The sequence below is a fragment of the Pezoporus wallicus genome, unplaced genomic scaffold (genome assembly GCF_028554395.1).
Source record: "Pezoporus wallicus isolate ANWC-B61680 ecotype Strahan unplaced genomic scaffold, APGP_CSIRO_Pwel_v1 contig_8000, whole genome shotgun sequence".
Taxonomy (NCBI): domain Eukaryota; kingdom Metazoa; phylum Chordata; class Aves; order Psittaciformes; family Psittacidae; genus Pezoporus; species Pezoporus wallicus.
Window position 1 is genome coordinate 185,212 of NW_026635009.1, and position 12,645 is coordinate 197,856.

A 12,645-nucleotide genomic window follows, 5' to 3' on the forward strand; every position below is an offset into this window, starting at 1 on the left:
GCGATTCTGCACAGAAGTAATCTTCTCTTCCTTTCTGCGGGATTATGCTGCTCATTTCTAATCCACCCTGTTAAGATACTATCCAACTTTTAAATTTAAGGATGCGTTTTTCAACAAGCACTTTCATTTCTCATTACATGAGAAATACTGTTTCAATTATCTTGCTTTCATGGTATCACTGGTGACTGAAACAGGTAACTACAGACTCAAGAAAGTGCATTCTTTAGTTCTGTTTCAGAAAAGAATCTACTAAATGTTCTGAACACCTGTGTGGAGAAAAAACAAGTGCAATAAATAGAATATATCAAAGTATTTGTACATACTTTAGTTATTGCTCCTGTCTGTGCTGTGTTCAGTCCGGTGTGACCAGCCATCTGTGGAGATACTTGGGTTAAAGTCTCTGCCAGCACACTGCCTGCATTCCCCTGCATGGCAGGGGCAGAATATTGCATTCCTGCTCCCCTTCCTCTTCCAGCTGCCCCAAGAGATCCATTCATTACCTGCCCTTGTCCTTGCTGAGGCTGATTCATTAAACTGTGACCAGAATTACTGTTGAGAAGGCTCTGGTGTGTCTGACTGAAATTAGTATTCATACATATCCCAGGTCCAGTCTGTGATGTTGCAGGGCTGCTCGTCACCAGCCCTACTTGTTTTTGTGCTTGAGAGTTCAGAGTTTGTGACGCAGGTGTGGTAGGTCCAGAGGTGCTGGCTGCTTGCTTTGCCAGGCCAGAAGCAGAAGAGTCTCCCTGGTTTAAGGGACTTTTACCCATAGCACCCAGATTACCAATATTAGCACTGTTCGGCTGCCCTTGAACTTGACTACCAACTCCTTGCTGGACAGGGCTATTTGAGTTCACATTTCCAATTCCTGGGTTTAAGGAAGAGCCGCTGCCTCCCCTTAGAAGTTCAGAAAGTTGCTTGTGTTTGGAAGCTGCATCTGGAACAAGGTTCCCACTGCTGTTTAAAAGGCCCAACTCGCCATTGGGGATCAGCTCATCAGGAAGATCATTTTCCAAGTCAAACAAAGATCCAAAATCTACAAGTTAAAAACAGAAATAAAGGTCAGAAAAAAATGACAAAAAAGTAACTAAAACACTTATCTACAGTATTTTGCAGCAGTCCTACACAATGACATGCATTAAGGTACATCTTTACCCAAGGTTCAACAACCCAACCAGCAAGCAAGGGTCTCCATGACACACACTCACAAGCCTTTCAGAAAGCACAGTTCTTGGTATGTACTGCACACTCACACAAAACCACACAGGATAAGGATAGCCAACAAGTTGTTTTTTCACAAGATTTTTAACAAAACATTGTACCAAGCTTAAGAAACTAACATGATGATCTGATTTAGCCTAACTCCTCAATTTCTCTAGTTTTAGCTAACAGAAGGCAGCAGAAATATCAAGAGATTTTTTCCCTACACATTTATTCTCCCAAAAGAATGATTAAATCACCTTCTCTGACCTCCTATATAATCCCAAACCACTGCATTTCACCCAGCAATCCTACCTCAACTTTGTAATTTCTGTTTGCGCATGGCCAAATAACATCTCCAGCTAGGCTTCAAAACTTGATTAGAAGATAACAGCTACTTCTTCAGTAGTTTGATCCCAGTCTCACATATAAACACATGCATTATCAGTTTCTAGTTATTGATTTGCATCACGATCCACTATCTCAGAAGATCCCAAAAGGCGCTCAGCATTTTCTCCTCATAACGTCTCTTGAATCAAGTCACTCTTGATCCCCTGAACAGCTCAAATAATTCAAACTGCTCTCTTAAGTGCCCAGCCCTCATTTATCATGCCCAATATTGACAGAGGTAATCCACACACTCTCCAGATGAGTGAAATAAATCAATCTAATCTTCATTAAGCCACTTGAAGGAACTGCTCTGCCTGGCTGAGCATCCAGACTGATAAAAAGCAGTGGGGGTTTTTCATTTTGTTTTCAAAAGGAGCAACTCAGTTTCACCAAAATGTTTTATTGCACATTATAAGCAGCCTCTGTGTAAGAATTATTTTAGCATGTAACTAAAAATAGTAGGTGAGCTCACTTTGTATAGGTACTTCCATGTGAAGGCAAGTTATATATTTGAAGACCTGAGGACAAGTACATACAGCAATACATACAGACTAGCCTCAATTCATCAGAGTAGTTGTTCAAACATGCAGCACATGTCAGAGAAGCTTTGCGCCCCAAGGATGTGATGTAAACCAACCACTTTTTACTGTAACATAACAGAAAAGTGTGAAAACTTTATTTTGGCTCCTGCCAAGCTAGCCCTAAAAACCTCTCACTCTTCAACTGCAAAAAGTTGGTGTAGGGCTCAGGTTGCAAAAGCAGCGTAAGTGACAGCATGGACCACTCTAACTGCATTGAGAAGAAATAACAAAACCCAAACAACACATAACCTGTAAGACCACACCATGATGCATTATCAAGACACCTCAGTACATCTGAACACAATGCATTTCATCAGCACTCAAGTTTTCAATTCAGCCGCACTGAATAAAAACGAATGGAAGTTTTCAGATGTATTGCAATGACCAGTGAATTACACAGTCACAGTAAACACATACAAAAATGTTAAATTCTGCCTGTTTTGAGGTGCTCATGGCAGCTTAGAGTCCTGAATCTTGCCATCATGACCTACTGAGGTCAGTCAGCTCTGAAGCAGCTTTGCAGGCTGGCATGAAGTTAGCTGTGACAAAATACACCCCAGCTCAGGAACAGAGCTATGCCCTTTCAAGCAGGCAAGTAACAAACTAACATTTTCATTAGCTAGGTTCATGAAAGTATTTTTAATTTCTCTCTTACTTGCCACCTTTCCCTTCTCTTGTTTAGTTCACCTTTTCCGCTCGTCTTCACAGAAATTCCTGGTATACCTTCAGTGATTGCTTCACTTCCTCTTTCCCACACAGCTACTCGATACGATGGTGCAATTTGTGTCTCTTACTATATCTTTTGATTCTACTTTTCCTTCTTCCAAGATTTCACTATTTTTAGCCTTCCATCCCTCTCTAACTCCCCTGATGAAAACTCCATTGCCTGTTTTCAGCATCAAGCCCCACCTGGCCACAAGCAAGTCCCAGGTCCCCAGAGCACAGCCCATCTCCCTGCATACAGAAGGCTGCAGCCTGGAGCATGACCAAAGCCATCTGTCTGCATGTCACTAAGGTGACACAGGGTCTATGGCTGAGGCTTTGCCATTTTTGCTAAACAGCTCACCATCCCAGCTCGCTGGGAAGTTCAAGGTTTACACTGCTTGATTTGACAACTTCCATAAGGCCCATGAAACTATGTCTTCTCAAGCTTCTGCACCAAAATAGTTAATATTTAATGACTAAAAGGGCCAGGGGCAGAGGAGAAGTGACAAAATGTGGAAGGGGAAGATGGTGCTGTCGCTTACAAAAAGAAGAGCATTTTTTTTCCAGTTGCATTTCAAAATGGGATGCTGGAGTACAAGTACTCAAATCTTTTTTGTTTGGCTGGCCAGACTCTTAACAGTCTCACCAGAGCCAAGAGCTGGAAATGTTTTTGCAGTTTACAAAAAGATTGAAAAAAGCATTTGGGAATACTGCCTCTTAAAACCTAAAATCATCTACCACTCTTAAGGCTCCTGTAAGAAGGCTATACATTAAGGTTAGGCAGGGAAAGTTTACAGCTCTTCCAGCAGGAAAATAAAAAGCAGGTAAACAGCTTAGCATGGTGGCCGTGTAAAAACTCCCTGAGTAGTAAACATAGAGGCAACGATTAATCTTCCTGCTTTTATATTTTAGTCAGTCATGTACATTAAAAACATCAACACAAGGCACTTTTTACAATAGTTATAAAACAGAAAACAAAAGTCTACTTGAGTATGTCTGCAACAAACCCATAAAGATAAAAAGATTGTCTTGGCAGTTATAAAAATAATAAATGTACTTATACACAGGTAAAAATCTGCTGTAAGAAGAATGTGGCCCATTTCTACTGGTAGCAAAATGAGAAGCAAGCTTAGCCCCCCATCCTCATGAGAAGAACTTAACTGCTTCCATTCTCAATGCTTTGACTATGTCAATGTCAGTGGCAGCTACCAAGAGTCTAAAAAATCAAGAGATGCCTTCGCCTTTATAGTTACCTGAAGCAACGCTCAAATAACACCTACACTGAGGAATCCCACCCCAATTACAGAGCTTTGTACCTACTCCGTCTCTCAAACCCAACTAGCATGCAACAGAATAGTAAAAGCAGTCTTCATTTTAAAGGTTAGACTCCCTTAACTAGTGAGGCACATACATCTAGTTTCAGTGCCTGTGTGAAAGCAGGAGAACTGCCTAAGGCTGTGGAGACCCACTTCATAGCCTCTCATCACTAACACACCACTTCTGATCCTAAATCTCACACCTTTCATTACCTCTGTTACATAAACACAAATGTCCTCTTAACAGGAGAGTGCCAAAACCCAGAGATAACATGTCTTTCAGAAGGGATGGAAAACCACGAGGCAGCTACAACACCCCCACTCCTCCCAAAAAGCTCCTTTTCCAATTTGAGAATTTTGCCTTCTTTGAGCAGCTATCTTCACACATAAAGATAACCACACTTGAGACACACACTCTCCTAATTTCAGTTTTGTGAGCTTAAATGTCACAGTTTTCTGCCTTCCTGGACAACACCTTCAGCAACCAGAATAAAAAAAGATGTTCTGTTTCCTTCTAAGCCTTCTGAGAAGAAAAACAAACTGTGTTGCTTTCTTAAGGCAGAACATCTCCAGCTGTATGACTACCTGCAACTGTTATCAGGAGACATTTTCTTAATATAAATATTCAATCAATTAACTTGCTTCAATGTCACCATTTCCCCCTCTCTTTAGCTCAGCCTTGAGAGGTGACAAACATTCTAAGGTATTTTTTTTACATGCTTCAGTATCTCAAACATATCACACAACAAACAGAAGAACTATCAAACTCAGTTTCATTTCTTCCTGCATAATCTCCACTTGAAACGTGATTGGAGTTTTCCCATTACAAACTTTGACTGCCCTTCCACAGAGCAGACACTGAAGTCACACTGCAATACAAGCAGTATTTTCATTGTGCCTTTCTTTCCTGCCAACATAGCTGTTACATTTCAGTGAGCCCAATTTTGTTTTGTAAGGCTTCTTTCAATCATGCCAGACCCCAGTAAACAAAGCCTCAACAGTTCAGAGCTCCAGTCATTCCCTAAAATTCGATGACAGGTAACTCAACTCAGTAGCAATACTGTTCGGTGCAGTCAGGAATTACACATCCATTCCAACCTCCTTTTGAGGTCTGAGGATTCTGTAATTTATTGTTTCATAGAAGACAATATGCACATATGTTTTAAAGCAACTGAGCAAGGTATTTGTAGAACAATCTTTACATTAGCATCTTAACCTAACAAGACAGAGAGAGACTGCAAACTGACCCTGACTTTCAGAAGATGATGTTTAACAACCAGGTTGAGAAAGACAGCATTGAGGGACCTGGCTGGGCCAAGGAAAGCCCATTGGTTGGGTGGTGGGCAGTGAGGAGGAAATGAGAGGAGACATCTGACAGGGTTCTAACAAGTTATGGCTTGCATGATAAAGAGATTGGGATATTTATATTTATTTATTTATGCCTGATCTTTATGAACCACTTGCATTTGGGATGAGAAAGAAATAGTTCGTTTGCTTGCTCTTAAGTCAGTAGACCAGTCAAAATTCAAATACACCTTTAAACAGAAATGAGCCTCACCTAAAGGCATTCTAGGTATTTGCCTCTAGGAAACTCGTTGGAATAATTATCACAGTGGTCTCTCACTTACAGGCTCACACTGAAGTTGGAAGGGACATCAGGAGGGCTGTAGCCCAGGCCCTGACCTCCTTGGCAGCCCTTCACTAAATCCACTCCAGCACCTCTATTATCTTCCCAGGATGGAAGGGAGGCTGACTTGCCTGTAGTTGACTGCATTGCCCTTTTAGCTTTTCTTGAAAATGGGTGTAACACCTTTTCTTGCCTTACTATGGCTGGGATTTTTTTTTTTTTTTTGGAGGGGGGGAAGGTGTGGTGTGTTTGGGGAATTACTCATTCTTACCATGCTTACTTTGCACCTTGTCTTCTTGCAAGCATGATTCCCCATAAGATGGATACCATTCAGGGTACAGATATGCAACTAAATAGTGACACAGTTCCTAAAATCTATTAAATGAGATCTAGTTTGTGCATCCCAATAACCAAAAGGGACACTATCAGCTTAAAATCTAGTTAATCCTGAAGTAGCTACAAGCTCCTAAAATCTCCTCAAATACATTTTTGTAAGACTTCAACATCTAAGTGACTTTTCAAAACTGAAGCTCATTACACAGAGCGAACAAATCAAGAAGCTAATGAAAAAGAATGAGTTCTCATCTAACCTCTACTGCAATATTACCAGTATTATTGATTCAGTTTTAAAAAAGTTTCTTACACCAGACCAAACACCAGGCATGCAAGTCAGGATGGGAAAAAATGCAGTGTCTATATCCTCTGTACCACAAGTGATGTGTGTGGTAACTACCTGCCAGGGGGATGACTGACTGTTCTGCCCCCAGCTTTTTCTCACTCCCCCGAAGACAGAACAGTATAAACTGAGATCCTGCCTTGATCACATTGAGTTTACTTCCCAGCCTCTCCTTCTCCTTGCATGTTGTGTATTACAATGTCCTATCCTCAGGTTTCTCTACCCTGTACTCATCCCAATTGTCTCCACCATGTCTCTTTTGCTGTGCTCATAATGAAAATACAATTTGTGTTGAAGGTCCAGAAAACCTAAGACGTTAGCTTCTTTCAGAAATAATCCCTGTTTTCAGATCTACCCTTCCATTAAAATAAATAAATGTTTTTAATATTGGGACATTCAAGTAAAGTAAGGGCACATTAAATGTATCTGGAACCAAAGTTAATACACAGAACCAAATATGAGAAGTGCAATCAGGTAAGAAGCTACTCTCTCATCTCTTCCCAGATGCCAGATAAGAATAAAAACAAAATAATCCCCAAAATGTGCAGCAGAAGCAGCCCAACAAGAGTGCTCAATCTCGTCTGTTCTTGGAAGCACTGGATGGCAAATGATGGGTTGACTTTGCTTTCCTGTGATCCTACAGAGCCTCTCCATAACCCTTCTTCCTCTGGATTTTTTCCTAAGGTGTCTTCACTGTTTTGACACCATTGCTGTGCCCATTCTTGTGAGTAACTTTAAATCCTACCCAGTAGAATCTACAACACAGACATTACTATTGTCACATTGTGGGTGACAATCAGGCTACACATACTGACCAAAAGGCTTCAGTAATTTTCTTTGCCATAAGAGCAGAAATCTAGACAGAAGGAATAGGAGGCAATCTGCCTACACACTGGGAGACGGCCCCACTGGTAACATCAGCTTCTCATTCACAAGATCATCCTGATGAAGCTTAAATATTTTAGTGTTCCTGGAGCACAATAACAGAAGCAAGACTGCCTTCTCATCCCATCAACTACTACTTTTCAGGAAGTTCCTACCTTTACCTTCCTTAACAGAAGCACAGAACAGGTCTATTCTGTGAAGATTAAAATAGCAATGATTTATATGTACTTGAAGTAATATTATGAAACAAACCCAAAAATTGTTATGCAAGATTACTAAGGCACAAGCAAAACTGTGTCTCCTTTATGATGTATAATAGCTGCAAAAGGCATGTTTTCTTTCTCGTTATTTTAATGCCACTTTTTCCTCCTTATTTTTGATACCAAATTAGAAGTAAAGGGTCATCTACCTAGCTGCTCAAATTCAGCTGAGTAAGAACACACAACACAAAATAAACCAAATGTGCATGAGGAAGCAACAATAGACATCCACTTAAAACTAATGATTTCTATATATTTCACTCAAAAAAAGCTTCCAAGCGTAACTGCCTGAATACAAAAACTCCAATGCCCTCACAAACCTATTTTACTTTAAAGTATTAATTTCAGAGATAAGGCTGTTCTGAACCATTCTCATTAATACTTTTCCTTAAAGGAGTTTACAAACCTTAGGAATGAACTTCATAGCTACTATAAAACAGATTTACATTCAGTACTTATTGAGCTGTAGTCTCTTGCACATTTCTTTGCTCCATTAGATGAAACTGCAGATGACAACACAGAAGCTATGTCATCGACAACACCCACTACAACAGCTGTCAAAGTACTAGCAGTGCTAAAGGTGGGCAGAGCAAGAGAAGCTCATGTCCTTCAGGTGCAACACACACGGCCAGGGGCTAGAATCTAATGTTCCTTTTTCCCCTCACACTATGCAACAGAACAGAGCCAGCTCTGATGCCTGACTCAGAGATGTCCAACAGCAGCAATGGAATAATGCCTGCCCATGAGAATGGGGAGCATGTCACCCAGAGAAAGCAACTCCTGACAACACTGTCTTACTGAGGAAGTTCTCGCAACGTTAAAGATGACCATCGGAGAAGCAGATTATTTTAGACTTATATATGCATAAATAGAAATGTACATACAGAAGATTATTGCAAGTCAATGATACTGTATTTATCCAACATTCTAAATAAGATCCTTATTTCTCAATGGCAGTGAATAAGAGGAGAGGAAAGATAAAGTGAAGCTTTGAAGATTTATGTCAAGAGATTTAGATTCTGAGTTACGACTGCCAATTACCAGTGAGAAGTTTCCATTTTCTTTTGATTCACACCATGATTCTGCACAATACTTTATAGTATTTGTTGAGACATCTCTATTAGAGTTTTGCAAATAAAAGTTTTAGGTTCTCTCTGTATCTTAGACATCTGAGAAGACAGATGGAAAACATAACATGTTAAAAGGAAGATACACAAAGCAAAAATTCTTGAAAGCGTAAACCAAATTAGGGTGGAAGTGTCAAATTTCCAAGCTACCCACATGCTTTTTCATTGTGTAAGAACAAATCCCAGAATTTTTCAAATTCTGTTTTTCAACTACCCCTTCCACTCTGATTTCACATTAACCTGCAGGACTTTGCTAACAAACTTTTGTTCATGTTTTGCTCTGTTAGCAGGTAACAGCAGAATGCAATATCACTAATAAAAATAAACACCAAGAATAGGTAGATTTTTTTTTGTAATGTGAAGCTGCAGACATAATAGTGAAACACAGCATGTTGTTGTAGAAATAATTAATGGCACTGGACTCTGACTCCTAGGAATATTCAGCCAGAATGGAAAGTGAATAATCTGCAACAGAAAACTGGGAATCATTTCACAAGCTATCAGGAGATCTCTGGGGTACAACAAAGACCAAACCCTTGAGCACAGCCTTATTCCAGCCTGCTGCTGGCAGTGCTTCTCTAGCAGCAATATGCCACAGCACAGAACAGCACTTACCAAGTTGATTTTAAGTCATGAACAGGGAAGGAATCAATCTGATAAACTCCCAAGTACATAAACAATTGTCACTCAAAGTATGAATTTCAAAAAAAGAAACAGGCGCAACCACAGGACTGCCACTTAAAATCAGGCTGGCAGATCATCTGCTCAACTCTTCATCTCACACAGATGTTAGTGTTAAACTCCTCGGAAAAACCTATTAAAAAAACCTCCAACAATGAGAAAGTAGACAATAATCTGCTGTCAGCAATGCCTCATGAATCGGTAAGAAATTAGCTGCACTAGATTCTCAATAAATGAGCCAATCTCTAATCTCTAAATCTGCTGTCCCATATTACAACTGCACGTGTGAAGTTATGCAGGTCAGTAATGGAGAAAATAGCTGGAATAGGAAAAGTACCATGAAACAAAGGACACCCCTGTGAAATAATTATAAATACACACACCCCTTCACCTACATCTTTTCAGAAGAAAAGTTTCTTCCCCCAATTTCTACCTTGTAAATCCAGGTTTGTTCACTTAATAGAATTGCCTGTTTCCTTATTCCAGGGAGAGATGGAGAAAAGCACGTGTATAAAAGTGATTCTTACTGTCACAGCACGCAACTGACACTCAAATTTTGCACACATCCTATAAACCAAGAGCAAACTAACTAAACAGACTTCCATGAAACTTTTCAACTATATGGGAATGAACCCTCCTAAAACACCCATACTAATGCTTTCATGTGCACAAACAGAATCTGGTTTTAGATCACTGAGACGTCAGTCCATTTGCAGTCTCAGCTAACTATGCGAACATAAGGTTAGAAAGCCTTGCTGTGTCTCCTTAAGCTAATTTGTTTTAAAGGTAGCCCACCTCTTTTAAACCTAAATCCACAGAAATACACCTATCTGGTTTTCAGCAGGAGAGCAGGATCAAATCAGGCTGCGTAGCATCACAAACTCCCTCCTGCACAGCTCTGTAGCTTGCTGGGAGTTAGCCAGAGATCTACTTATCTCAGCACGTACAAAGGCATGTGCGACAAGGCCAGTCTTTCCCCAATTTGAAAATGCAGGCACTGCGACGCTGACACGACGGCCATAAAGAGAACGTGAGTTACCAGAGATCTCAGCCTGCAGCTTTTGCAGCAGCAGCCATACTGCTTAATCTGTTTATGAGCTGAAGTTGTGGAGGAAAAAAAAACAACCAAAAAACAAAACAACCCAACAAAAAACACATACGTGAGAAAATACGAGGTGAAAATCCAGTTCTAATGGACTTCTGAAGCTGCTCACGATCTGTCATTTCTGGACTGAGCACAGCTCTGAGAGCAGAAGGTGTCCGGTATGCAACAAACGCAGACAGAAGCCTTACTTGCAATGCAACACAGACTACCACCAAGCTACCCACAGAGCCACAGTGAAGGGGCACTCACAAAGCACCAGCTTCGTTGCTGCTCCATTCAAACAGGTTTCTCACAATCCACATACAGAGTTCAGACTGAGACCAGCTCAAGAATGCTGCCAGCTCACTATATATTCTGCCCAAGGACCAATGCTGACAACATACAACATAATCATGACACCTGATGTTAAAATAATACACTGCCATAACCAAAGTTACTGTAATTCTGTTTTTCTGTAAGTCCATGGTTTATTCTGAAGCACACTAAATGAGAATGCCTCATAACAGTTACAGAGAAGACAAGTGCTCAGGTATGAAAAACATCATGCATCTAAGAGTGGCAATTAGACAAGCACACTACTCTTACCTGGATAGACAAGGAAAAGTCTTTCCCATGGACATTTTACCACAGGAGCCAGCTTGTTCAATACTGCACAGAAACAGCAAGCCATGAGTCTCAACCTTCCTTACTGACACAAAGAGCCAACGGGGCAACTGCAAAATGTGACTACCATGAATGTAAGTTAGCAATGAAAGTTAGCATGGTCACAGCTCACTTTTCTGTTACCCTTTCATCTCTATTCCCTTCTCTGAGACCAGACATTTGATTTAGCTGCTTAAGTTTAACAGAAAAGGTGCACTTTCAGAACGTAAAGCAGACCAATTTCAATTGCTCTGGTAAGATGAGGAGCTATTTTTATCAGAAAAATTAAAGGCAGCTAAAATTTACCCTGGCAAGAGTTGCTTAACATCATTGCATCAAAGCATAAAGCAAAATATCAACAGGGACAAGCATTTGCTTTTCTGCCAAACGTTCAGGCCTGCCACCAGACCCTTCACCACGGCACCACTGCGCTCAGTAACAAGTATCTTCAGGCTCTGAGCTGTACTTCTCAGCAACAGAACTGTACAAGCAGGCCTAACACAACATCTTTTAAAGCACGTCCCAGTCACGCAAGCTACTGCAGCAGCAAACAGCATGGGTTTACAACTGCCATTCCCATTCAGTTAACCAATACACAGCTTGCTACTCATTCTGGGCACAAACCTCAAACCCACCTCCCTGAGCACCTATGCTCACAAAGGCAACTCTCCAGGTTGCAACAATTTTTTCATTGAAGCTTCGGTGCAAAGAAGCAGACCGGTTTAGGTTCAGAAGCAGGTATTTGATAGCAATCACTACACCTACTATTTGTATTACCTACAACGCACAGAAACGTTCAGCAGTCTTTCAACAAGCAGCATTAGCTGCTGGCAAAAAAAACTCAGGAGAGTTTTCTGGAAAAGGCTCTTCTAACTTTACCTGCACTCTCAAACAGGTATTTTTGCCTAAAGAACACCAGGACGGCAACTGAACACTATGGACATACTTCTACTTGTTCAAATACAACACGGTGTGTGCTATCTCTGGTGACCAAAGGCCCCCTTAGCCGTGCAAAACTTCATGCAGATGCTGGAGTTTACATATCTAGCACTGCACAGAGCTAACTGAGACACATGAGAACTTGCTGAACAGGACGTAATTATGGCTGAAGCATTCCAGAACAGACCAAGTGAACTTCAAAATAAGAAAGAAAAAAACAAGAAAGACACCGCATCAAACACCTTTCACTACCTACCAGTAGAGTCTAAAACGTCTAGCTGAAGAATTAAAGAACTGTGCTTTTCCCAAGTTACTGCAGTGCATTTCATAGCAACTCGCATATCAGCCTCCCGTATGATATTCTACCGCTTCCATGAAAAGGATTAGCATAATTCAATCACAAAACCTCACCTAGATATTCTCTACCAGTTCTTACTCTAAATACCGTTTCCTTTTGGCATGCTTATTTGTAGGCTGAGAAGAAAAAGATTCCATAACACACACACACACC

General features: G+C 40.7%; 1 protein-coding gene across 9 annotated transcripts in view; it reads right to left on the minus strand.

Moving 5' to 3' along the window:
• The window catches only part of CREBBP (CREB binding protein), a 95,327-nt gene that overhangs the window by 81,106 nt on the left and 1,576 nt on the right, over window positions 1-12,645 (minus strand). For 7 of the 9 annotated variants that reach the window (XM_057404017.1, XM_057403766.1, XM_057403850.1 and 4 more), the window contains exon 2: window positions 324-1,036. In XM_057404017.1, the coding sequence (XP_057260000.1) occupies window positions 324-1,036 (713 nt within the window). The remainder of the gene's footprint in view (window positions 1-323; window positions 1,037-12,645) is intronic. The other 2 variants (XM_057404187.1, XM_057403931.1) reach the window with 1 other exon arrangement.